At 37.6% G+C, this 27,088-nt stretch overlaps 1 protein-coding gene across 2 annotated transcripts in view; it reads left to right on the top strand.

Annotated features, from left to right (window-relative positions):
• Positions 1-520: 520 nt before the first annotated feature.
• LOC145683912 (arginine kinase) overlaps positions 521-27,088 on the top strand; it is a 41,593-nt gene continuing 15,025 nt past the window's right edge. Inside the window, exons 1-2 of one of the 2 annotated variants that reach the window (XM_081755585.1) lie at positions 521-673; positions 10,473-10,648. In XM_081755585.1, the coding sequence (XP_081611711.1) occupies positions 10,480-10,648 (169 nt within the window). In that variant the 5' untranslated portion in view covers positions 521-673; positions 10,473-10,479. Of the gene's footprint in view, positions 674-719; positions 745-10,472; positions 10,649-27,088 lie in introns of those variants that run through there. The other variant, XM_081755587.1, reaches the window with a different exon arrangement.

Genomic DNA, 27,088 nt, shown 5'->3' with positions numbered 1-27,088 from the left:
AGAGCGTTAACGATTACGCTACGCAACGCTACTCGCCACACACCTAATAAAGAATCCAAACCACTACTCAGAGAAGTTGTGCGTCTTCTGGGAATCAACACCGGGACTACGTGAACGCAATGCAGGCGTTCTAGCCATTTGACCAGGACTTGAGTACTCAAGGTTCTTTCAATCAATACATCTCTCATTCCTCCTATAAAAATAATATAATTCTTTTATATGATCAAAAGGCTGTACTGAATTTTAAATAACATTTATCAACTTTGAAGTGACTTAGTTGTAGAACGAAAGACGACCCAAATTAATGGCGTTTGATAGTAACAGTTAAGTGAAGTCTAATATCCTTGACTTTGTCCGCCGCTGAACTCTATTTCTGATGCCGTATTTCCGTCCTTTAGCTGCAGACCTTGCCGGGGCTCGTCTGTGCAGCCTCCAACTATGGCTTGTCGAATTCCAAAGTACTGTCTGCCAACGCCATTACTTTCACCCCTTCCTCTTTCAGTTCGCAACTTAAAGCTTTTACTCTTTTTTGCTCGAAGCCGGCGTAAATTCTCAGTGATTTCATTGGCTGAACTGCGGAGCACTGGATGACGTCAGTAGGTGGGAACCTAGAACTAGTGCGCGTCGCCGTCTCCGAGTCTCACTCCTCTTGTGTGCCCTGAAGAGATAACAGGTAGGCAAGAGTGGGGGACGGAAGGGTTGTGTTGGAGGTAGTGGTGTGGTACAGCTATCAAATTGTTGTTTGTGTGTAATTATTTCAATTTATATTTATACGTATGTAAATAATATACGTGATTGTGCGGTGTAATCCTGTTGTCCGTGGTTTTGTTCTCGTGGAAGTGTATTATTTATTATTATAATATATATATTTTTTTAAGCTTGTGTTAATGTGTTATGGCTAACTTTTAACGGCCTGTGAACCAACGCCCATTGATATTAGCAAAGTTTTTGTGTGTATTGCAGTTGCAACGTTGTCATACTAGTGTCGATGAAATGTACCATCAAGGTGTTACAAAGCATAAAATCAGTGTGACATACGATAGAAGCAAAGCTGTCGCGAGAAACGAATGAATGCTCCATAACCTGTTTACTCATTGTTCAATGCCACGAAGTGTTTTTATCGCATGAGCCGGCTTTTCAGTGTTCGTTAACTTCCAATTAAATTCAGTCATAATTCGGTCGTACATAAATCCAGCGAGTGCTTATTTAATCTGCGTAAGATTCGAGCATAGATTCACGTCAATGAGTTTCTGATTGGGTGACATTAATCTGATTGGGTGTTTAATCAAGGGACGCAAAGATTTAAGGAAGCAGCCACTTATTTTCTGTATGTAATTTAATTTGCTTACTTCAATTTGCATTCATTTGCAACTTGAACCTATCGCGAGTTCAACAACCATAAAGGATTTTTTTTTTTTTTTTGCATAGTTGAGCGTTTGGTTCATTGTTGCTATGACCTAGTTTATGTAAATGAAGTGAAGGTATAATTAACTCTTATTTCATAAACTTTTAAATGGTTTAATTGAACAGTTAAATAAACTGTGGTACTTGTAGAAGTCGGAAGTTAAAAGTTTTATGGCCTGGGCTAAATTAAAAGTGGATGGGGAGTGGCCTAAAGTGTTTAAGACAGGGAGAAGGTTAGAGGAAGGGGGAAGGAATTACTGTGGGAGCAATAATACATTAAGAAACACTAAATTTTTTTTGTTCATTTATAGAATCTGTAACAAAGCTATGGATTCTTTTCATCGCACATTTGGGGTTATTTTTATCGTAGTTTTTTAAAACTTCGAAAACATGGTCTCTAAATCTGCGCAAAGAAGGCATAAGCAGATATGTTGACTTTTTGCGAAATATAAAACTGACATTGTAATAGGGATTGTAGGAAGCCGCAGGGTGCGAATAGCCCTTCGCTACGGGCCTGCTCTAAAATTTAATGTTTGAACTTGTTCTGTACGTATGTACTTTGTTGCAACTATTATTTTGCAGTGCATCTGATCCCACTCCTTTGATGCTCGCCATTGCACGTACCTGTACAGTAAGAGGGTGCTTGAGTTTGAAATTATTGCAATGTAAATTGTGCACCGGGCAAGAAGCTGATTGTTTTATGGCAAAGTAAGTTTGTGGTAGACAACTTCGTATCCATGGGTTTTCTCGGGGTTCTCCAGTTTCCTCCCGCTTTGTAATTCCAGTAATTCTATCATTCTTTTGCCGTGCGTTGAACTGAAAGATTTAATTTTTTCCCCTTTAGTGACGGCCATGCAGAGACTGATAACAAACACAGAGGCAGCTATATTGAAGTATCAGGAATATAAGTTAACTGGTGGTTTCTTTTCAAACTTAGTTTGGAATTGAAAAATGGAGGAACAAATTTCAGAAGTGATGATTCTCGTGCGCTTCTAAGTGCATTTTAGGCCATATTACATATTAGAAACAACCTTTTTTTTTCTTTTTTTAATAATGTAGTGGCTCTTCAAGTATACGCTCACAATGGCTCGCCTTTCCCGAGCTGATATAAATTACATTACGTAACATTAAAATCACCACAACTGTCTCAATTTAGTCTCCGCGCCCCTCTAGAGAAATATTCTGGAAGATAGTGTAATATAGTGTGGGAGTTTACTAAACGGTCGCTATTTGAAGACTTTCATGAACCTAAAGCTTTTTATTTCTGTTTTTGCAAGTGGAACGAAGCTGGAAAACTGACCTCCATATGTATACTCTGTTCACATCAAGGCTCACTTGACGCGAGCCGGGGTCGAACCAGTGACTCCACGCACCAGAGATGTGAATTTTACCACTGAACTACAATGTCAGAGAGTTATTTTCCTTATAGACTGAAACTCTTTGTCGTATGACTCACATACAACATATATGTATTTTTTTTTTTTACTTAGAGTAATTAATCTTATTAATGATAACGTTAATAACCTGTTAGTCCTAAGTTTTGTCTTAGTTGCTAAGTTTGTTTAGTAACTTATTGCAGTAAACTGTGCGACATACCTATATAACCATTCTTTAATCTGGTTAGTCATTTCCATCCATTTGTCACTCGACATGGAAGTTACGAACTGACTATTAGTGTCTCATATTCACATTCCTATGCATGGAACCTACCACATACTTACTGTAAGTTCAATTTTCCTCGGTATGGACACAAACATGTAGCGCAATTTCTGGTGTCGCCACGTCATTACATGCAACGACAAAACATTTTGTTTCATGTCATACATTGCTCTCAACTCAACAAAAGTAGGGCCTATTGTTAAAATGAGATGTTTAACATTCATATTTTTTAATTAAGTTTAATTTCGAACTTGCCTTTAACCTTTCTACTCCCGCCAGAAAGTGGCCCCGATTATACTTCTGTAGCCTCGATGACTCGTAAGCAGACAACTCGCGAAAACTAAATGATACACGCAAAGAAACACATGTTTTCTAATTCTGTAAACTGGTTCTCTATTATCTTATCAATATTTGGAAGAGTACTTTCTTGGTTTCTGTCTTTCGTGATAAGTGACATATTCTTTTACTTCCTCTCCTACATACCATATGATTGTTTGTACACTATAATATTACCATATTCACATTGGAAATACAGTGAAACCTCTACTAACGGACACCTCTCATAACGGACATATTTTGTAATACCCAAACACTGTAATAGGAAAAAACCATATTGACAAACCTCTCTAAAGCGGACACTAGTACGGACACGGACAGTCTTTTCTGTCTCTTATAGGTATTATTTACTTCCATATTACGGACACTTTCTCTAGAAACAAGTTGAAAAGTACAGAAAAAATACATTTTCAGAAATGCATACATGTATCACCAAGGAAGCATTGTAATAACATTTTTCCTCGTCAACTAGCTGTTCAGAAACTCAGATGAAGCGTCTTTGTTTAACAACACCCTCATATCCTTTGCTCGCATTAAACTCCCACCCAACATGTTTTAAAATCAAAAGTGATTGACAGTTGCCTGCCATTTGGGATGACACGTCATTCTACTGTTCCGCTGGAATTAAGCAGAAGACACGTTTGGTATTTTTTGTCCGCGTATTCGCCTATTGCCTTAGTGCCTCTATTTGTAGACGGAAATCTTTTTAAGTCATTCTGCATCGAATAAGCAATAAGGTGTAAGTTGTTGTGAGCTTTCGAAATGCCACGAGAAGCGGTAATGTTAAAATCGAATTGATTGAATTTTTGAAGAATACTGAGGTGTGCGAAGGATAGCTGAAAATTTTTGTATCTGTAAAACACAAGCCTCAGATAATATAAAACCAAGACAAGTTAATAAAGTTGTGGTGTGAAAATGACAATGAAAATAGTGTCTCATTGCTTTGAACAAAGTTGGTGTGCAAGTGAATGTGAGTGCGGAATGAAAAAAATTCCTGTGTTAGGATCGATTCTAAAAGCTAAGAATTTGGAGGTAGTAACAGAAATGAATGTTTCAGATTTCAAGGTCTCGAACAAGTGGTTAGAGAAGTTTCGGATTAGACACAAAATTTCTTTCAAAGTGATTTGTGGAGAATCCGCAGATGTCGACATGCCCAGTCATAGAACGGTTTGATAAATTACCTTCAATAGTTTGTAATTACATATCACCTTATTTACTAATTTACGTAAGAAAATATCGAAACCTCTCTATAGCGGACAATTTTTGATTCCCCACGGCTGTCCGCTTTAGAGAGGTTTCACTGTATAACCATTTTATTGCCACCTAATTTCGTTTTTAGTCGGCCAGGATAGCCGTGTGGTCTTAGACAACCGACATATTAGGTATCGCGGTTTCCAATCCCGCCTCGGACATATTTTTGTTGTACTTTTCATCTTACATTTCATTGTAATCTTTCTCTCACAGTGATTCGGATCCCACTTTACACTCCTATATAGTTTCGGAGCTGATACAGGACGTAAAAATGGCATAACTCAATGTCGTTTTTCAAATGCATCAATATTTTGTGACACTGCTGACATTTTGCTATGTGTTATGCATTTGAACTAAATTCATACTATGAGACTAGATTTCTTTATCATATGTTGCCACATATCAGACTTGTCCATTGTAAATTTTCGGCACACGTAGCTTCAATTTTGTGCAACAATGTACCTCTACACTTCACTTATGTTTAGTGATAATAGTGCATTTTAAATCTGTGCACACTTGTATGCGGTGCTATTTCAAACAAAATATTATGCTGAGTTGGCAACACTGTTTGTGGTTTTCGATAGGGCATTTTGTTCTCATTATATTGTGCAACTTTTTTGATTGCTTTAACAATTTTTAAGATATTTACTTTAAACGTACATAATTCCATAATATAAATTTTTGGATATTCAAATTTGAAACCCAGTAGCTCCTATCCTTCTGGCCCATAGCACCTTAAATTTTGCTCATTTTCATTTCTCATGCTCTATCAAATGTGCTATGTGGCAATCAGATTTTAGCGACAACTTACGTATTGTGTAACATACGTAAACCATATCATAAACCTATGTTTGATACACCATGGTTTCATGGTTTCATAAACAGCTTGAACGGTGAAGCTCTGCGTTCTCAACCTATTTAGGTCTAGTATCACCCGCCCCTTACTCATTCCTCTTGCCAGCGACCTTCGTAAGTGTTTTCAGATTTGTTACAAGTTTTTTGATTATTGCTGCTTTTTGCTTAGTTGTATGTATATGCACGTATGTAAAACTTGAATTTTGCTAAGGATAATAAAGGATCCAAAACAACTAATTCCTTTTAGATTGTTGAAGGAGGCACGGTAGCGCAGTGGTAGAGACAATGGTATGTTGGGTCCCAGGTTCGATCCACGGCCAATTAAGTATAGTGGACAATATAGTGTTCGTGGATTTTCTTGGGGTACTCCAGTTTCTTCCCACTTTCTCATTCCACCAGTTTTTCCATTATTCACTTGTAATTATCGTCTCCTTTAGCCTAAAGGACATACTCGTGGGACATTAAAACTGAAAGACTAATCCCTCTAGCGGTCTACAGGTAAGTAGACTAGCAGTGCTTTGTGAAATATTTAGTCCCAACACACAAAAAAGTTGACCACCTCTGGTATACACAAAAGATGTTAAATGTTCACGCTTTTGGTGCGGAAAGTCAGTTCGATTACAGTAGGAGCTAATGTGGTTCAGATCCCACGTGAAACTATAGGTTCACGCCTTGTATAATGAGGGACTCGTAAACCTCAATTTAACCAATGAGGGATGTAGTGGATATATTTTGGTGCTCCAAATTTGAGACTGAAGTAAGGGAGATGTAATTCGATCGACTATAGTACTACCAGAAATTTGATAGGAAAAAGAATAGTTGGGAGAGAATTTGTCATAAGGCTTACTGTGAAATAAAAGCAGCTACTGTGTGCGGCAATTAGGAGCTATTAACTGTGTGCGTATGTTACTGACTTAATATACGTAGTTTATATAGCTGTGACTAATATACATGAAATGTTGCAGTTGTAATGGCGGGTGAAACAAAAGCGAGCTGTTGGACGAGCGTGTGGCGGTTCCACTCGCTGATTTATGACCTTCCGTTTAAGGGATGACTAACCACAGCTACCATGTTGACACTTGGTGATTTAGAGGTCATACTAGAGGTCAAGCTACCCACATCTTCAGCTAGCGAACTAGTTTTTCCGTTCTAATTGCTACTCTTACCATCTCTTGATATTTTTCGGAACTCATGGCGTCTTCGACTAATTATTCCGCATTTTAATAATGCTCCCTTGCAACCAGGTGGTTGGCACGCCTTTTTGTAAGTGCACATTTTCGGTTTGACAGAATCTTGCATCATTTTAAAAGCTGATTGATTTTTAACTCTTGAGAGTCTGAAAACGCAGAGTCGGGAGCAGCTGGTCGTTCTTAGCTTTAACGGCAGACAGATCGTTGCTCTTTTGTTGCGTTTTCAGAGTAGCTCGTATCTACTGCAGTAATTCCTGAAGAAAGGCCGGCTTGACTATCAACACAGTGAGGGTGGAAAGTAGTTCTGCGAAAATATCCGCATTGTGAACGATCAGACATGACCCGCCAATAAGTTTCTGTAGTCTCGTAACAAGTTTGTTTGCGTCATACACTTCTGTTTCCCCTATTTCCCAGTGAGTTGTCTGTGAGTTAGTGTGTTGTTCAGGTGAATATTTTGGTTTAAATGATTGTCTGAACTGAGTCTTAAGTTTGTATTTTCTGTAGCATTTTTCTTTTTTTCTTTTCTTTTTTTTTTCCCAGGAAGTCGTTTATTTCTCCCTTTTGCCAGCTTAATTTTGCTTACCTATGGTGTGTGGTTACAAAGGGATATTACAAATATTTTTGCAAGTGGTGTTTGACATCCAATTAGTTGCATATGAAAATAAAACTTAACTAACTTTGAATTGCTTCATCATAATTTTTTCCAAATTTTTAGCTGAGCACGGAGGCTCAGTGCTAGTGCTCTGGTGCGTGAGATCCTTGGTTCGATACCTAGCTAAGTTTATAGTGGACAACATCGTGACCGCGCATTTTCTCGGATTACTCCGGTTTCCTCCCACACACATTCCACCGATTATTCAGTCGTCCACTTCATCATTCCTCTCAGCTTAGAGGCATAATGGTGGGACATTAAACTGAAAGATTTAGTTTCTCGCAAATATTTAGTTTATCACTCCTGATTCCTTATTGATAATGCATCCTTCCCTATGCTTGTGCGTATGTGTGCAGAGAACTAGAAATTTGAGATGATTGATCGTTTCTTAGATTTCTAATTAGAAAATGTTAAACTAATAATTGTGACAGTATAGCTTCCAAAGCACTGACGTTAATTCTGATACTAAAATTGAATTTGCATTTAAGAAAAAGAAAATGCTGGGGACACATTTGTCGGATAGACATTGTTCGTTAACATACTAGGGATCGAATGAAAGTCTACGCGTCTTGGCTTGAGAAAGGGAGATCTTGAGTCTTCCCGCGGTTCGAATACAAGGAAATGATAAAAGGAGGCCACAATTTTAATGCAATCCCCTTCTTTAGCCTGACCTCGCAACTGGTGAAGTTTCAAAAGAAATTTGCAAATCAATAGTAAAAGGATGAAGTTTCCGCTGAAGGCTCTCACAAGCTTCAGACAATTTTTACAGGCTTCCTTTTTTTTTATTTTTTTATCATGAAAAGCTATAAATTTCAAATGTGGATTTAAATATAAAGAGATATGCAGTAGTTATTCCCTTTTATAAAGACCTCTAGTCGAGCTATTTTGTAAACTATTATTCGGTTTAATTCATTGTTTTTGATATAGTATATAGGCCTGTCAGGTGGTTTCGATAATTGCGCAAGGGGAGAAACTCGCTTGATATATGTATTTATAGTACAGTAACTTTTTAAGTCTCGATCATTGTACATTCGTGAGAAAAGTTTGAAATCGATTTTGGTTCAATCGTACCTACGCCTAAGCGTCTGAGAACAAAGTTGAAATAGTTGAAGGCCCAGTTTCGCACTCGTAGCTAGTTTTAATTTACGGAAAATGTTAGAATGTCAGTCTATTCGAAGTTGTTCAGTAATTGTACCACTGGAGCGTGTTGAGGACGTCTCTTATTGAAATCACGGACACTTCTGCGGTCGACTTTAGCTAATGGCATTTTTCAGTACCTGGAAATGGAAATAAATTTGAGTTTCATGTGGTTATAACTGTTATTACAGTTACGTTAAATCTGATTACACCATTTAGCGTCGTAGCCCCGCGTAGCGTAGTCGCTAACGCTCTCGCCTTCGATGCGAGTGATTCCCGGGTTCGATTCCCGGTGGGGCTGTCGAAAAAGTGTAAATAGCTTTTTCCGGCCAGCCACCCTGAATGGGGTTTTCCTGGGTTTTCGTAATTCACATTACACCAGGCAAATGCCGGGGTGGTCCCTAACTTATAGGTCCCAGGCCGCTTCCTGCCTTCCCTTTCCCCGGTGCTCGCCAAAGGACGTCATCCCTCATGCATGACGGCCTAAATGGCCATAGGTGCCGAAAGCCCAGAAATCGAAATGCTAAAACCATTAGTGTCTTAAAATTCTAGCCCTGTTTTATATATCAGTCATCCTTGTTTCGTATATTATTACAATTTTCTATTTGATTTTTTTTTTTTTTTTTTTTTTGTGGGAGATTCAAAATGGCGCACAGCAAGATGGCCATTCATTTGACACACCATAAGGTTTCTCCTCGGCCTAACGTGCCCTTAGTTACAAATTCCAGCTATCTACACTCGCTTTCATTTTATAAGGGACGATATCAATTATATTGAAATGTCTTCTTATTATTTGACAAGTCCTATGTACTGGTCTCCGACCAATAATGTACGACATGGATGAATAAATGAATGAAATGACTCATCCTATAGGTTATGTAAAGTTACTTTGAATTGTGCAGCTCAATGGTAGTGAATACTATAATTCTGGAAAAATTAATAATATACTACTATTAAACTACGATATTTTTTCTTATACATCTAGTAGGCCTACACCAATTTCGGGACAGAACGACGAGTTTTACGCTAATTACTCCAGATAATCAATAAACACAAATAAAAATTTATTAGAAATTATTTTCTAATTAATATATATATATATATATATATATATATATATATATTCAAATTTCGATGTTGTTATTCATAGTATTCTGGGGGTTTTAATCTTTGGAATTGACTTGAAATGTGTAATTTATTTTAATCTTCGTGTCGTGGTATTACGCTTTGTCAGAGATGCATGGCGCCATAGTACAAATTGATCGTGCATGTTCAGTCATTGAATTAGTGATGGATGATAGGAACTGGTGGGAACCACCACTAGTAACACAAATGCAAGTGTATTCAAAGTTTCGTGCGTAGGCGAATAGTTACTTAGTAACGATCGAATGTTAAGAACGGAACCTTAATGTTTATCATTGATTGGTACTCACGAAGAATCATCCATGGGCGTCGTTCTTACTTGTGGAAGCGATGAAGTATTTGAGAGGTTAGCGTAAACCTTACATACGTTTAGAGTGAGCATAAAATGTAATTGCGAATTTCCCAAATTTTCTTCGTTAGATGCGAACTGCTAACAAAATTCGAGTAGTTCATGTGAAGCATACCAGGTAGTAAGTGGAAATTGAGCAAAAGTTAAATATGAACGCTCGAAAATTAAATTTGAGCTGTTCGAGTAGTAATGACTAAACTGTTTTGTAGCAGCCAGTTCTCGTGCCTGTATGTGGAAGTCGTTCTTCTTTCCCTTAGAAAATATAGTTTCAAATTACTTATTTTAACTGCTCAGGGTGCGTTTTCAGGCAAGAGGCGTTTGTTCAGTTCGCCCTTACTACTCGGAGTGCCTCATACGTAAGTTCATTTGTGCATAATATGTAGTGTTACGAAATGGCAAGTATTCAGATTAATATAAACGTAAATACTCAGCTGAATATTGTAATATATTGTGTTCAGTTTTCGTAAGACTAATGCTTGCATTAATTCTTCTTCAGGAAAAAGATGACTGATCCAGCGGTGCTTGAAAAACTTGAAGCTGGCTTCAAGAAGCTGTCAGAATCTGACAGCAAGTCACTTCTCAAGAAGTACTTGACCAAGGAGGTGTTTGACAACCTGAAGACCAAGAAAACTCCATCCTTTGGCTCTACCTTGCTTGATTGTGTTCAGTCCGGTAAGTAATTAGTCCAATTAAATTAGTATGTATTTTTTTTTTTTTTTTTTTAAGGTTAACGTGCCAGTTTTTGGTCAGTTTGGGTTAACAGAGCACTCGAAATTGACAGTGTGCGTATAATGAAGTAGCTAATTAGTGAAATTAGAACGCTAGTGTGAGTAATTTGAACATCAAGTATGAAAGTTCTGAATAAATCATGTAATGTACTAGCACTGTAAATTATGTCTAGATTAGTATATTAGGAACTGTTATAATGCAGCAAATGTTGCACTTCAAGTTCACGTAACTTATTGCGGCGTAAATTTTAGAATAAAAATTTGAGATTTTAATCTTCGGAATCCTCTGATTGAATTTAATACTTAGATCTGCTATTGAAAGGGTATTGACCAACGTGGAAGATCTTCCGAAATGTAAGATGGCTAATGCAGGTGTTCTGTAAATGTCCCTGCAACTGTCCCTTAAACCTTCTAAATTACCAGGCAGATTTCGGGATAGCAATTTGGAACTGGGTAAATGTTGCATTTTACGTATTGATGTTGTGGTCTTTAGTAGCTGCTCGCTTTCATTTGAAAGTCCTTGTTATATGTATTCCATCCGCCCTGAAGTTCCTGTTAAAAAGTAAAAGTGGGGAACTTAAGTAGAAAAGAGTTTACTGGATGCTTAATTTCCTGGTTATTATTGCAGTGTTAAATCAGCTGTTTCCGTGGGTCTGAACATTTTCAATAGCGTTAAAAGCAAAATATCACTATTTGTCCTTTCTAATCAGATTTCACACGAAGGGGATGTGATTTACGTGTTAACTTGATGCTAGTTCACAGTAATAATTTTCCTATGAAGTAATTTAGAGTTGCTAAATCTTTTTAAAAGAAAAGCTGAATTACTAAGAGTAGTTTATAAAACCTTTTTGTTACCGAACAGAAGACTATTGAAATAACTAGCTGTAACGTTATTTTTGTAGTGTGTTGAAAAGAGATTTGGTTTTATAAGTAATTTGGATGTATATCGGAAGTGATTCGGATGTCAGTAGTATCTCTAGTACGCTTATATAATCTGGAAGACCACCCAAAACTAGGTCAGCTCTGTATTGATTTTACAAGAATATGCCAGAGCAAACCTTCGGAACCTTGAGCGCAGACTGGGGATAGATTGCGAGTATTAGCGTCAGGGGTTTGATTCAGAAGTTTTAAATTATCGAAGATTTCTTTTTTTGCTGAATAATTATTTTGCCTACTATTTAATTTATAGATTCAAGCCTAGTAGTAATTGTAAAATTCCTCATTCGTTTAGGTTACCGTATTACTAATTTCTTTTAAACATGAAATATTAACAAACTGACACTGTGGCTTAATGGTAGAGCGTTCATCTAGTGGAGAGGTACTCAAATTCGATCCCGGTCCATGTGAATTTAGTTAAAATTGTCCTTAGTTTTAATTTCATTAATTAACTATTTGTGTTACTTAGTCTATAGGACATAATCATGGTACGTTAAAAACTTCATTTGAATGACCGTAGTGAAAATTTACATGTAAAACTGTGGCAACATTCTCAGGGTATTGCTTTGCTCCAAGTGTATTATACAGGGTGTCTTAAAAGTCCCCTGACATAGGGTAACTCTTATCACACTCACAACAAAACGTAAGAGTAAAGTCTCCAAATAAGATGTTTTCAATCTGAATTGAAAGATTTTTTTTTTAAGTCGGATAAGCAGTTTGGACTGTACACTCGTTATGCGCCCAATATTAAATGAAAATGCAACGTTGCCCTTTACCTGGACCCACAACATAAGTGAATGAAGTTACTGTTTGAAATGAGAGTTGGCCATCGACACGTTAGCGTAAAAGGCAGTAACTTTATTGACTTATGTTGTGGGTCCAGATAAATGGCAACGTTGCATTTTCATTTAATATTGGGCGTATAAAGAGTGTACAGCCAAACGACTCGTCCGATTTTTTTTTAATCCTTCACTTTAGATTGAAAACACATTTAGAGACTGTTTTTCCTCTTACATTTTGTTGTAACTCTAATAAGTTACCCTGTTAGGAGACTTTGGAGACACCCTGTATAATAATACTTTCCAGTAGAGCAGTTGAGACTAGCAAAGAAACTTTGAATAATGTATGCATAGACATTGTTTAGCATCAATCAGAAATCGGAGCTAAGTTTGTGTTGATTCATTTACCGATTCTTTTGATCTGAAACTAGTCTGTTCCCTCAGTCGATTTATTCGATATCTAACAGAGGTGACAGTAGTTTGATATTAGTCTAGACCTGCTGTGATCCACGAATTACACATTGGCAAATTGTTCTCGATACATATAAACGTAAGATTTCCGGATATAAACTACTCCAAAATTGATGCCAAATGTAACTGTTCATATTTGTCTTCAAAGCTTTTAATTGTATATGTACGTAACCCTGTAGAACCACATATTTAACGTCGGTACTATACAGGGTGGCCCAGAAATAGGTATACACCCCTGCATTGATCTAGTATAGTATAACATTCTAGTTTATGGGTTTAGTTGCTTCGGTTGTTCTGAGCTTAAGGTATAAGTAAAACGACATGAAGAACAACTAATAAACTGTCTACCTGATGGATAACAATAAGAAATGATATAAAATGCAATGAGCTGATCAGTACTGTATTGTATACCTACTTTTGGGTCATCCTGTATTATGATGGATGAGTCTCTCCCCTCCCCCCGTGGTATTAGTTTTCTCATGTTTAATAATAACTTTTATTGATGCTATCGTTCATTACTGTTGCAAGAGATTACTCTAGAAATTTGTCTTAAAAAATGTTTCAATATTAAAGTATTTAGAACCCTAGAGGTTATCATATTCACTTTGCTTAAATGCCGCGAGATTTATTTATATTTGTAAATGATATAAAGAGTAGAATAGTGTTCTCGTTTTGCTATAGGGAAATTTCGGCCATCCTGAAGTTTTCCTAGTTTTCGCGGTTCACCAGGCAAATACCAGATATAGCTTTAAATATAGGTCCGGATTTAATTTACTTTTTCCGTTTTTATTAGTGATTCTCCAGTAAATTTCTCTAATCCATATCTGAAGTTGATTATTGTGATTACCGTGATTAAAATTCTCCCACGAAGATAAAATTTCCCACTGTAAGGAGTAAAACTGTTCACTTGGGAGAAAATGAAAGTGCAATATATCTTGCATTCTAAGGATGTATAATGCAAAGTATATTGCACGGGTTGCTCAAGATTTCTACAGGAAACAGTCGCAGCTGAAAAGCTTCTACTCTCCACTGTTTTTCGCTAACCTCTTTGTCTTCACGTATTTTTGATATCGTCCATTAATTGTAGCCTCCTTCGCCTCTCTTCTGCCACCATACTCTAGCACGTCCCTCATGACGGTCTCTTAGCCAGTGTTCCAGCCAGCTTCTCTTCTTAGCTAAAATTCTTTTCCGACCATTTCTAATTCTAGTTTTCCGCTCGACCCAGCTAATTCTCTACATTCTTCACACCTACATTTCGAAAGCTTTCAGTCGTTTTTAGTCATTTTTCGTAATGTCCATTTGTCTGACCCACATTTCTGACAAAACACTTTGAAACTTTGTCAACTCTTTATTCGAAGTCCCACAAAATAGTATTTTCTTCCCCCTAAAGGGTTCTTTCGCCATTCCTATCCTTGCTTTTATTTCACGTCCACACTTCAGATCACTAATAATACCCAGATGTCGAAAACTAGTCACGTGTTCTATTTTCTCTTCTACTTTTATATTTGATACCTCCTTCATTCCAATCATCATGGCATGTCTCATATTTTTCATACCATATTCTTCACAGCAATTTCTCAAGTTTTCTCGCATCTTATTTTCTAACATTCTCTTATTGATTCTGCAACAAGTGCCATATCATCTAAACCGTGTACACCTAATCATTTTACCAGCTAATGAAATAGTGAAAAACAGCCTACAAAATGAAGACTCTCTTCTAGATGTTGAATGTAGGCGAGACAATATCCCTGTCAAACTTACCTTCCAATTGAACTCCTGTCATTTCCTCTTATTCTAACACTTCTTGGTTCCTACGTTTATCAATCTTCGATCTATCCATTCCAACCCAACTTTCTTTAAAACTTCAATTCCCAATTTATGCGGTCAAAACCCTTTTCTAGATTAAGATCACATACGCCTCTTTATATATATATATATATATATATATATATATATATATATATATATATATATATATATATATATATATATATATATATATATATATACTTTTCACCCTTAATCCAATTCCATCTCTTGTGCCCTCACTTCCCCTGAACCCGAACTGTTCCTAAACTTTTCCATTTGCTTTTCCATACAACCTTCTGTTTAAAATTCGAAGCAAAATTTTTGCTGCATGAGATGAGGCTAATGGTTCTTTAATCCTCAAATCTCTTTGGGTTCGATTTCTTAGCCATCTGTATCATGATCGTCGCCAAGAAGTCTTTTGGTCACTCTCCTGTTTTTTCTTGCACAGTTGGAAAAATTTTCTTGCTCTTGACTCTCATATTCTCAATGAACTCGATTGGTATATTATCTATACTGATACTAACCATATTGTAAAGTTACAAAATGATCAGCAGTAGGGGTAAATTCTGGTCCATCAATTGAACTAATTTCTAGGTATATCGAGTTGGGAAGTAAAGCTGAGAACTTTGTTTGTCCGGTGAAAGCCTACAGGTGTCGAAACAAGTAGTTATCAAATGAGTACACACCATAAATAGGTTTCTAAAAGTAATCCTCATTAACGCGTCATTAGCTGAATGACAGGTGTTTTTGTCATTGAAGTCTCCTGCGCCTTTCCTCCATTTTCAGTATCTTCTATCATGGCCTATAGAGTATAGTTCATGCTTAACCAAGGTTTCATTTTTCCTATTTTTAATTACCTGATATTCATTCTATTGCTATTCCCAGCGCTGATTGGTTTTGTTTTTGACTTAATTATGCATAAGTGAGTTCTTCTCCATACCTACATTTTGCAAGTATAAGTTTTTATCGTATGTGCTTACTATCAGTATTTGCTCTATAAAATACTACACACGAAAGTTTGATTCGTAATGCAGTAGTTAGACCCGCAAGTATGCTTTTCTTTCGCCCTGCCTATTCTTTCACTTTACGTTCATTTCTATTCTCTAGTACTTCCTAAGGATCGATAGGCATTTACCTATTTTTCTTCTATGTGATAGACCACTTTTTTGCAATAAGATTGTCTAGTTTTGGCATGAGTAACATTAGGAAATTCTATCTATGGAATTTCCGGATACTTGTTTAGATGTTTGGGCAATTGTTTAGCCCATGCTGTTAACTTGGTACTGGTCAATTTAATCTATTGTTTCAGTAAATGGAAACCATACTTTTCGTACCGAATTTAGTTTGTTCTGGGACTTTGGGGGGAGGGAGTTGGAAATTTCAGGATTTTTCAGTTTGCCCTTATCTGAGAATAACGCTAGTTTCAATCTCTTTTACATTAAGCTCAGTTAGTCTCAGTGACTGCACTTTTCCATACACTTTTCCTACAAGTGACTCTCAGGAGTAATTGTACTTGTGCTTCGGAAGACCACGTATTATTCAGATTTTCAAAATGTATGAATGTCGGTCTTAAAACGACCAAATTCAAAACTGTAAATCAACTACCGGTAGTTTTCATTTGAGAAATGGACATCATGGCCACAAGACTACTCATCGGGTGTCACGGCTTTGATAGAGGTACCTGACTTAGTGTGTGTATTGTCATGGTAGTCACTTGTTGCTTTTTGTAATTATTTTGTTTCTAAATATTTTTACTTTGCATTATGATGCAATGTTAGTGAATGGTAAGATCCTTCTTACCACGAGCTTTACAGTTTAAACGTATTTAGTGAATTTAAGTACAGAAATTGAATGCGTGATCAACTTGTTGGTTGAGGATAATAGTCATGACACGTACGAAATACTTGACCTTGAGTTAAGCTAAAATGTAATCAGTGTTCTATTAGCGTTTAAGGTAGTCTTATTTACTTTGTAAACGTTTGCATTCACGTGGATTGGGAGCTAATGAATAGTGCTGTAGAATCGGTTTGAACAAGATTTTTCAAACTGTCTGCAAGATTTAAGAATAATTCAGAATCTATTGCATTGTTGCACCAGAACAAGATATTATTGAAGGGTGCAATTATTCCTTCATATTTGTAAAAATCAATGTGTTGTCCCGTTTCAATCTAGAAAATTGAATAGATTTCTAGTTCGTGAGATTTTACTTTTCAAATGCAAGGGGCTCTTCCTTGCGGCATTTAGTATTCGTATACGCGTCATACTGGTTCAAATCCCGGGGGGGATGAGGGGGACATATCTCCAAGTTTGGAACGGGGTGACTGTCCCCCTCAATCCAATTTGAAATGTTTTTTGAAAAAAAAATGGACAGATTTGCGCCGCTGGTCATACCTATGTGGAGTGTCACGAAATACCTCCGGCATTGCTTTTTTAGTACTAGCTGAAGTACCCGGCGTTGTACTGGTTGAATAGGTTAATGGAAAATACTTAAACTACATTTAAACCTCTTCTCGTAGGATGCGTATTCGAATCTAAATATCTCAGCTCGACCCAAGTGCTGACAATGCTCAAAAGTTTATTTCAAGCTGTTCAGTCGCTATTCTTTGTGAAAACTTGAAACACTTCTTCATAGGATACACGTTTCTAAAAATGTGTAAGGTAGACTCAGGTGCTATTTTCAGAAAATTATTTTAAATTCAGGGGTTCGTGAAATACTTTATTTTAGACCTAAAATTTGAACCACCTTCCCTTTGGGATATTTTATTGAAAGTTACATTAAAAAGAAATTGATCCAAACACGAATTAGTGAGATACAATGAAGGCAGTAAAAGACAAGTGAGTGTTAAGAGGGACAGAAGTTGTGAATACAGATTGTGCATAGTAGAGATAAGGGACAGCATGAAAGAAATGCCAAAGAAACGATGAAACAAAAAAAGTGGCGTAGAAGTTGAGATAATGGCACAGATTGCAATTTACTCTAAAGACTTCAATGACAACTCCTTGAGGATTGTGTTCGTGGCCTAGTGGTTAAGATTACCAATTCCAAGGGCAGCAGTTCGACTTCCTAGAAGGAACTTAAATCTGCTTTTGCGGTGCTTGATAGGCGATACCAATCTTTTTAATATTTTACGCTAAAGTAAGATACACATGCTATTATTGACAATGAAAATTTTGTATGATCACAAACACGGTAATATTTAATTTAGCCTTTTGTGTGTGCTCTTTAACTTTCCGGATCAATGGCTCTAAATTTTGGCGTAATTTGATTTTTGTTCCTTTTTCCGCAAAGACTCTTTGTAAGGTTTGGGAGCTAATTTGAGTTCCGAACAAATCAATCCCACTTGAAATCGAACTCGGGACCAAGTATATCAATTGAGGCGTGGAAACTAGTTACAATATCGGAAACTTTCCTAAATTTAAAAAGCGCCTTTACCTATCCTACTTGTAGGATCGAAGTATTTTACACAAATTGAAAGTCCACAAGGAATTGGTAACTCCCCAAATTTCATTTCAAAAGTTTCATAAGCATCGGATGAGCAATATTTCATAGAGAACCATAGTTGGAAGTAAATCTCAAGTTAGCTGCGGAGGTTACCCATGACTTGCTGCTTCACTCGTGTAGATTTCCAATTTTATATATTGTAAACAATATACATAAAAGCCTGTCAAGGCTGTTTTAATAAAAATAGTTACCAAATGTCGCTCATTCAAACTGTTACAGCCTTTGGTAATGCGCTTGGCTGACACAAAGAAATGTTTCGCATACTTTAATGATTAAACTTCGGGGCTTCTTCACTCTTAACTCGTTGCGTAGACATGGTGGTCTGGCAGATATATATGGTGGTTTTTCAAAAGATTTTCGTGCGCGCTGCGGCAGGCCTGGTATAAACTAGGATTGTTAAATATACTCATTGCCATATCTCATTTCAGTACTATTGGAGCCTTAATCTGTAGCGCATCGCGGATTTGTTAACGCTTTCATTGAAACTGGGCGTTCTGTAGTGCTCATAGTGACTCTTTCGAAACTGTTGGTATTCATAGTCGCATTCCAAAACTAGATACCATTATGGAGTGGGTGAATTAGTTTCGAACGACAGGATCTGTAACACCAACGGGGAGGTGGTCAAACTGTACTGACCCCAGAAAATACTGAAAGGGTGGAAATCAGCTCTCGTCATTCAGCAGTCACGTTCTCGGATGTCAATTTCCATTCGGAGAATCTTACTTTTGAACCTCCATTTCCATCCTTTCAAGTTAATGGTTGTTCAGGAACTGCAACAAAACTTCATCAGATGACAGGTTTGCAGAAAGGATGTTACAAACTACATAATTTTGATCATGAATAATTAAGCTCGCATCGATTTATCGGGGATGGTAAACAGAATTTCAGTACAGGGCATTCGAAAACCCACAAGAACTACATCAAAAATATCTGCATTGCACTTATCTCGAATTTACATTATTGGGCCTTCTCGTGGAAACGGGCGAGCAGTGTCTAACACAGATCGCTACTTTAACGTGTTGCATCATTGTCATGCCAGAATTCAGACTACAATATATTAATCTTAATAATGTGATTTCAGCAAGATAGGGCCTTGTTGCCGTGCATCTAGAACAACTGTTTGTAACGTTTTCTGGAAGCTGATTTCATTGCGTGGGGATGTCGAGTGGCCTCCTGGGTTCCAGGCAAGTTACGGTATGGCTATTTTGAGGCTACCTAAAAAAAAAAAGTAACAAGCATAGTCGCTAACGCTCTCGCCTTCGGTGCGAGTGGTCACGGGTTCGATTCCCGGTGGGAGCACTTGGTCGAAAAAGTGTAAAAAGCCTTTTCAGGCCAGCCATCCTGAATGAGGTTTTCCTCATTCATGCCAGACAAATGCCGGGGTGGTACCTAACTTATAGGTCCCAGGCTGCTTCCTTCCTTCTCCAATCCTTTCTTCCTTCCCTTTCCCCGGATAGTGTGCTCGCCGAGGGAAGTCATCCCTCATACGTGACGGGCTAACACGGCTATAGATGACAAAAGTCCAAAAATCTAAATCGTGAAATCGTAAGGAAATAGGAAAAACCACGTATTTAAGCTCTTTCCGATACCATAATGCAAGAAATTCAAAGGGCTCTGCTTGCCATGCTCAGGTGCTTGGACAATCAGTCTACAAGAATGTGTGTGTGTGTGGTATATGTAATATACGTATTGTCGTTTATGAAACAAGTGAATATAAATCTCCCTGTAGAAAAGTCTGACAAGATTTTTGATATAAGCTAATTTCTGAGATTAACAAGTCTCTAGAATAGTTTACATTTAAGATGTCCAGAAGGGAAAGTTTCAGATCAATCCCATGATAAAGTACTAGCGGAACTCAAACAAAACCAAGAATAAATAATCCAGGCATACCGATCTTTTGCTGTTAGTAAAGTGCAAAATAAAAGCTGTTACCTAAAAGCGAATGTGAGTGATCGCATCAGGCAAAAACTAGTGAACGAATTAAAATTATACTTGGCATGATTGTCAATTGTAGACTTCCCAAGGATCTCATAAAATTTATTTAAAATGCGTGATCCCTGTCCCCCTTAAGATGTGAAGGTTGTCCAGAAAGTAACAAGTTTTGAAATAATACTACTAATAATAATAATAATGTAACAGAATGAACAAAGCAAATCGTATTATATATATTTGAAAGGTACATTCTTAAGTTGTTTTTCCACATAATCGCCATGCAAATTAAGGCACTTATACCGTGATACAAATTTTTCAATACCGTCGTGATAGAAATCTGCTACCTGCGATTTCAACCACTGCCTTACATTGACATGCAGTTTAGCGTTAATACCAATGCGTTGTGTAGCGAGCGATGTACTCATTGCTGGGAAGAGGTGGTAGTCGCTCTGCGCCAATTTCGGCTGTATGGTGAGTGATCGAACACTTCCCATCCAAAACTATCCAAGAGCTCTCGGGTACGCTTGGCAGTTTTTAAAATCAATGCACCATTGCCTCACTCGGCTTTCACTTATTTCATATCCGTACACTTCACACAGTTGGCGATGGATTTCAATTGGCTTGTGTTTTCCAACAAAAACCTAATCACAGAACGCACTTCACAAGGAATCTATTTTCTATTGCAGCGCACATTATAACACGTCACAAAGCTCAGAAAAGCTTCAGTCCTCATGCTACCACAGCTGTATGTGTACTGAGTGGAGCAACGTTCTGACAGCAAAATGGTGACTCTAGCCCCGCCCTCTGCCGCGATAGGCGAAAACTTCTGATACTTTCTGGACAGCCCTTGTATTTTGTGAAATCTGAATAGACTTGAAAAAATATTCAGAAACAACCTATGCTAATGTCAGTTTTCAGGGTCACAGATGAATAGTGACACTTGGTGTTTAAGCGTAAGGTTCACTCCTACCACCAGGGAGGTTGTTGGTGAAAAGGGTGACGTGGGTTTTTATCGTTACTCTCATTGAGGGATGTTCTAAGGAGGGAGAGGATTCAAATACTTTCAACAGACCTATTCTCCCCGTTCGAAAAATGGGAGTTGCAGCTAGCTAAAGATAGAATGGAACTCATAGTAGCCTGCAAAACAATGACAAACATAAGAACGAAAAGAATTCCTTCTGCAGACAATGAATAGAACATGAAAAATAAAATAACAAACTTATTGCTCATATATTCAGCGTTATTAGTCTGTGTACTAATCTACAAACGATCGTGAAATAGTGAATTATTCAACGTCCCACGATAATTCAACTAAGGCTAAAGAAGAGTGGTAAATGCAAATAGCTGACAGTCTATGAAAGTTGGAAGAAACAACCCCAAGTAGTCACGGTCACGATGTTGGACCAGCGCTAAACTTATATAAACTACTGTGTCTCTTACAAATGATCATGCCAATAGAGACGAAGACGACAAAACTCCTTAAAATTAAATATCACTGCATGGTGCAATTCAGGACGCAATAGCCACTGTGTTCGCAGCAAGTGCAGGAGATTGACCGGGGCTATATTGCAATAGTACTGCAATATGCCTAAAATGTAGGCTTTAAGCTTCTATCCCCTCCCACTCCTGCAACATAAAATCCCATAGATACTCTATTTATCGGCAGACCGAGGAGGTCAGTTTGTGTTCTTGCAGCCACATCTGGGTATGTATGGGCTTATTCACAGCGCCGTTATCATCCATGAACATAAACTACTGTCCGGGAAGTTTGCTTGAAAAGATGGTAGCAAGGTGTTCTTCAGGACATCAATGTAAACCTGGCAGGTCATTCGACCTGGCCCTGGAATAATTTCTCTGGATCAGCGGCTGTCATGTATCTCCAGAAGTGCGCCGCAATCTGTTCGGAATGTCCTTTCAGCACATGTTGAGGCACGTACCTTTGTCCCTCGTGACCAATAGATGTCTTCCGCGTTGATCGGACAGGAATACCTTCACTCCATATAGTTGGATCTAGTGTAACTTAGAGATCAGTGTTTCGCTGTGCTTATTTTGTCTCATCGTGTATGATTCTGTAAGAAAGGGCTTGGTGACAGGATGACATTTCCTCAGGTAGGCACTGTTTGGCTTTAGTTCTTCCAAGTCTAGTTAAATCCAGAGCTCCTCAGCAGTTCCTTTTCGCACTGTCAATCTTTCAGTGGATTTTCGTCCGAGAATTTCTCGCATCCAGACGAAAGTGAAGCGCTGCCCCAACTTGTTGAAGGTAGTATCAATCTGTAAGTAGTTGAAGGTATTGTCAAGAGAAAATCCTTACGCTGCCGAATCGCCACAAAATTGTCTGCTTTAATGAGATTATAGGGGGTGATGTACACTCTCTTCCAAATATATATACCCCATCTCAACTGTCCTTTTAGTCCATACTATGACGTGGCCATTCGGTGTTCCCTTTCAGGACATATAGATTCATACTTTAGTCACTGGCTGCACTACATCCAATAGGAATACCCATATGTGCTATTACTTGTCCTTGATCAAAGGTAAAAACTAGTTGCAATTGCAGATCTATTTACATCAGAAATCGTTCGATTGCCGAGGTGTCACAACAGGCGGTCATACTGTGGCTCATTTGGCTTGCCTCGCGTTGCTCTTCCCAGGGGGCGTTGTCTACATGATTCGTTGCTGAGTGAACTATTTTCTTTTTATCCTTTTATATATTACAAATGAATCAATTCGATGCTTCTCGATCTTCTATTTTTAATGTCCATCTGTGTATTAATCTGTTAAAAATGAAGAGAGCGTAAATGTGTGTAGATATGACTCCTATGTAGGATGTACCAGTTAGGATCACGAGCAATGTGGAGATAGCGTTCCACGCTCGACTTCGACGCGTGCGAGAGGTGTAGTCAGTACACCCTCTGGCCGGCGTGCTTTTAATCCTAGGAACCCATTTATACAGAAAGTTGAGTAAATCACTGAAACGAAAGCAAAGCAAAAATTCGTCTCACTACCATGCACGGTTTACAGGATGTTCTGGACTACGCCACTGCAGCTTTGGAAAATACAATTGGTATTTAAAAAGCGTAAGAGCGAAAAAAAGTTCTACTTTGGTTTCAAAGTAGACGACAGAAGGGAAACAGTGGAGGGTAAGAAAAGATTCAGGTACTATTAATGCGAATAATACAAGTAATAACAGGACGACATGAACTCAGGAGCACATAGAAACTTCATTTTATAGCAGATTAGGTACAAGTGATTAAAAGGTGAATTGTATTAGGAGAGGCTATGACTTGCCCTCTTAATCCAAATTCGTCCATGATTTTGACGAAATTGAGTAAAGCCCATAATTATTTTGTTCTTACCTTACCTTACCTCACCACATTTTTTTCTCCAAGTTTGAATTTAGGCAACAGAAGTGCCCAGACAACACAAGCTAGTAACATCAGTTTAACAGAGTGAGCATAATCGATCTAGTCTTATAGACCAGGACTAGAAATTATATTCCGATATTCATAAGTATTCGGTGAATGTCCTGTGCGTTGTCCGTAAGTCTGTTCTTTAATAGTTGATTAGCGTACAGCGGAATGTTCGAGAATGGATCCTTACATTTACATATCAGAACTTCTGAAGGAAGTGTTGAATGTTGTCCACTGAACGCAGTATATGAAGTTTGGCTCTTGAATTTTGATTAGATAAATGGTAGGGGTTGTTTTTGCCAGGTAAGGTTGTCAACTTTCCTGTATTTGGCGCGATTTTTAAACTTTCTCCCGATTTGATTTGATCCGAGAACTCTTTTTTCCATATTTATGAAAATGGCGACTTCAATGATGAAAAGGCAGATTCAAAATATCAATTCTCGAAGCTTATTTTGCGTATCTCGTACATAAGGCAATCTTGTTTTAGAAAAATCAAATATCTTTATTTTCTGCATTGATCTGAATTTTCTGCAATCATTTTATAGCTGTTTCGTGTAATAAGTTTTAAATCTAAGCATTTTTATTCATTCATAATAGCCATAATCGTAAATATTTGTTGCATTGTTGCATTAAAAAAAAAAAAAAAAAAAAAAACTACTCCTTATTGGCAGAACGAAACTTAACACTAAAAGAGGTCAGTGCCTAAATTGAAAATTTACATGTCAAAAGTATCAGGACTACTGTATATCTTCGCAGTATTGAAACATCGTAGTTTGTTCGGCGTATTGTAATTTTCATTAGGTTACCGAATTTCTCACGAATTTGTTTTTCCTAAGGGAAAGCTGCTGGCGTCATAGTATTGCAGCAGAAGACTTCCCGGACGTGGATAGTAACTGCTGTGAAGATTTTTAATGAGACAATAGACTATTTCCTTCAGACAGCTGTCTCCGCTTGTGTGAGCTGCTTGTCCGAGGCGACTTTGAAGGTCATTCAATGTCATAAGAGCAGAAACTGCCATGGTCTGAATGTTAGTCACCACATCTCTGAAAGATAGGAACAGTTAGTACAAGACGAGCAAACATTGTATGCGGCAGAAACAAAATCTTGTATTATTATTATTATTATTATTATTATTATTATTATTATTATTTTGCTCTCCTTACAGATCTGAAATTCTTTTGCTTTCACACGCCCTAAAAATTTTTATTTTTTTTTAAATAATCTTAAGCAAGTATTTTCCACAGAAGGCACACATAATTAGTCGGTAGCTCTATTCGACCCAGATTCTTCATGATCAAAATGTTAAGATTCCTGATCTCGAATGAAAAGTGTAGGCCTAGGCCTATGGCTATTTCAAAAGTTTTCAGAAACACGGCAGATTATCATTTAATTCACTTTAATCAATTCATCTGTTCGAACCAGATTGAGAAACTTTAATCATTAATAGAACTTAGTATTACAAGAATTACGTAAAATTTACCATATTTAAAAATGTGTAGGGTCTATTAGCCCGCTTCAAGATTTTTTTCCTTCTACCTGCTCCTAAGTTTCGTCATCACTGACTTTCGTCCAAGCAAGAATACAAATTGAGTATTAAAACATCTCACAAAATGTCAAGAACTCCATAGTACTTTCCGCAACGAGATCGGAAATTCTGTATTAACCCTTAACTGCTAATGGAATATGTTGATGCTAATATGTTGGTGGGGTCAACAGGCTCCAAACTTACATTCAGTCAAGAATGAATATATTTAACTCGCATGGAAACAAGGCAAAAAGCAGCATATTACACTAAACAATCCGTGCACGAATATTTTCTATGTTCAAAAATGCAGTGGCGTATTCAGGGGTGGTTGACTTGGCTCAACCCCCCGCCCTTAGTACAGTGATTGAAAGTGGTTCCCGATGTTACGAAGTTTTCTAGCTCCCAGTTTAAGCATACGTGCCCTTATACTTCACTCTAGGTGTGTACGTGGTACTTTGTCGGTAAATGGCCGGATCTAAATCAAATCTGGTGTACGTGTGGCCCATCGTCAAAGGATCGATACTGCTATATTTGGTGGTCGACCTCTACCAGGAATAAGCTCGGCTTGCTTTGTGTTGTACTTTTTCTTGGTACAGAGTGGTCTAATCTGAACCAACTTTGGTGGACCCTATTGTCTAAGAAATAAAGATTGGGAGGCTGAGCTCGGACAGGAACACGTAAACACTTAAAATCAGAATCTGTAAATTCTGGTCACAGGGTCTTTCGTGGCTCTGCTGCTGCCACAGAACTGTAATTTTAGAAAAATGTTTGGGTACAAATTTTCTGGAGTGTCTTGCATCCGTACACGACCAGATAGTGTTTACTGAAGTGCACAGGGCCGGATTAAGGGGGGGCTTAGAGGGGCTATAGCCCTCAACTGGCTATCTAGAAAGAAACAAAATATGACCAAAAATATTAAACATATTCCCTTAACTTTCCTACAATACTTTCACAGAAATGTATTAGATGAAGTCAACAGGGGCTAAATTTTTTTCTAGCCCCGGGCCTCCAGATGGGTTAATCCAGCCCTGGAAGTGCACCATGATTCCATATCTTGCACGTACTGACTGAGGACACGTATGATTTCACTCTGTTTACAGATGTCAGATGACTTCTAGCTAACAAGGAACCCTAGGTATCTATCAGAGCCCGATTTTCATGAAACTTTGTATATAGAGAGAGTACCTCGGGAAACTCGCACAGCCAAAATTGTAGCTGCAGAGTCCAAGACGTTGGGACACTAGGGCCCGAGAAAGATCAAATGCGGAACGTCAGTACATTAAGGACATGGTGAGAAAATGCAAGTTTTTCTTTAAAACTAATCATTGTAGCGACACGAAATGAGCATACATGGATACGAGATGGTTGATATGATCAGTTAAAAGTTGGCAAAAAAAAGTACAACAATAACTATATATATAAGTCTGTTAAAAGAATTTAAACTTTTTGATAACAATGACTATATATATATATATATGTCTGTATTTTCATTTATTTTCGATATTGTCTGAAGAAGGATATGTTAGATATTCGAAACCATTACAAATTATAATTTAAAATAAAGTGTGTTTTAAGCTTTGGTCAGTGTTTCTTTTGTTAAAATAATCAATCCAAAGCCATGGATAGTCTTTCTATAAAAGTTATGAAAAGAATATCCGCCATCTTGAAAGAGGCCATGTTGAAACTGGTGCGATTAGTGTAAATGAGAAGAGGGTCATACGTGCATTAATTTGAACGTGAATAGCTACAAAAACCTGTTGGTGAAGTCTGTTGTGGGATTACATTATTCCTGTGTTTCTGGTAGAGTGGTTTAGGTACAAGATAAGCAAAGTGTATCTCATGACACTCGGGCAGATGCAGGGTATGGAGCGCTATAGGTGGACTGATATGACGTTCTGATTTCTGTTCGAATTAATTTGAATCTAATTAAAAGTTACAAGTTAATGTCAACCATGACATTATTATGAAGATTGAACCCGTCATATCAGCACATCCACACCAATTACATGTTGACTGTGAC

The sequence above is a fragment of the Thermobia domestica genome, chromosome 4, assembly GCF_964235325.1.
Source record: "Thermobia domestica chromosome 4, izTheDome1.hap1.1, whole genome shotgun sequence".
NCBI lineage: Eukaryota > Metazoa > Arthropoda > Insecta > Zygentoma > Lepismatidae > Thermobia > Thermobia domestica.
This window is presented reverse-complemented; position numbering and strand designations above follow the sequence as displayed.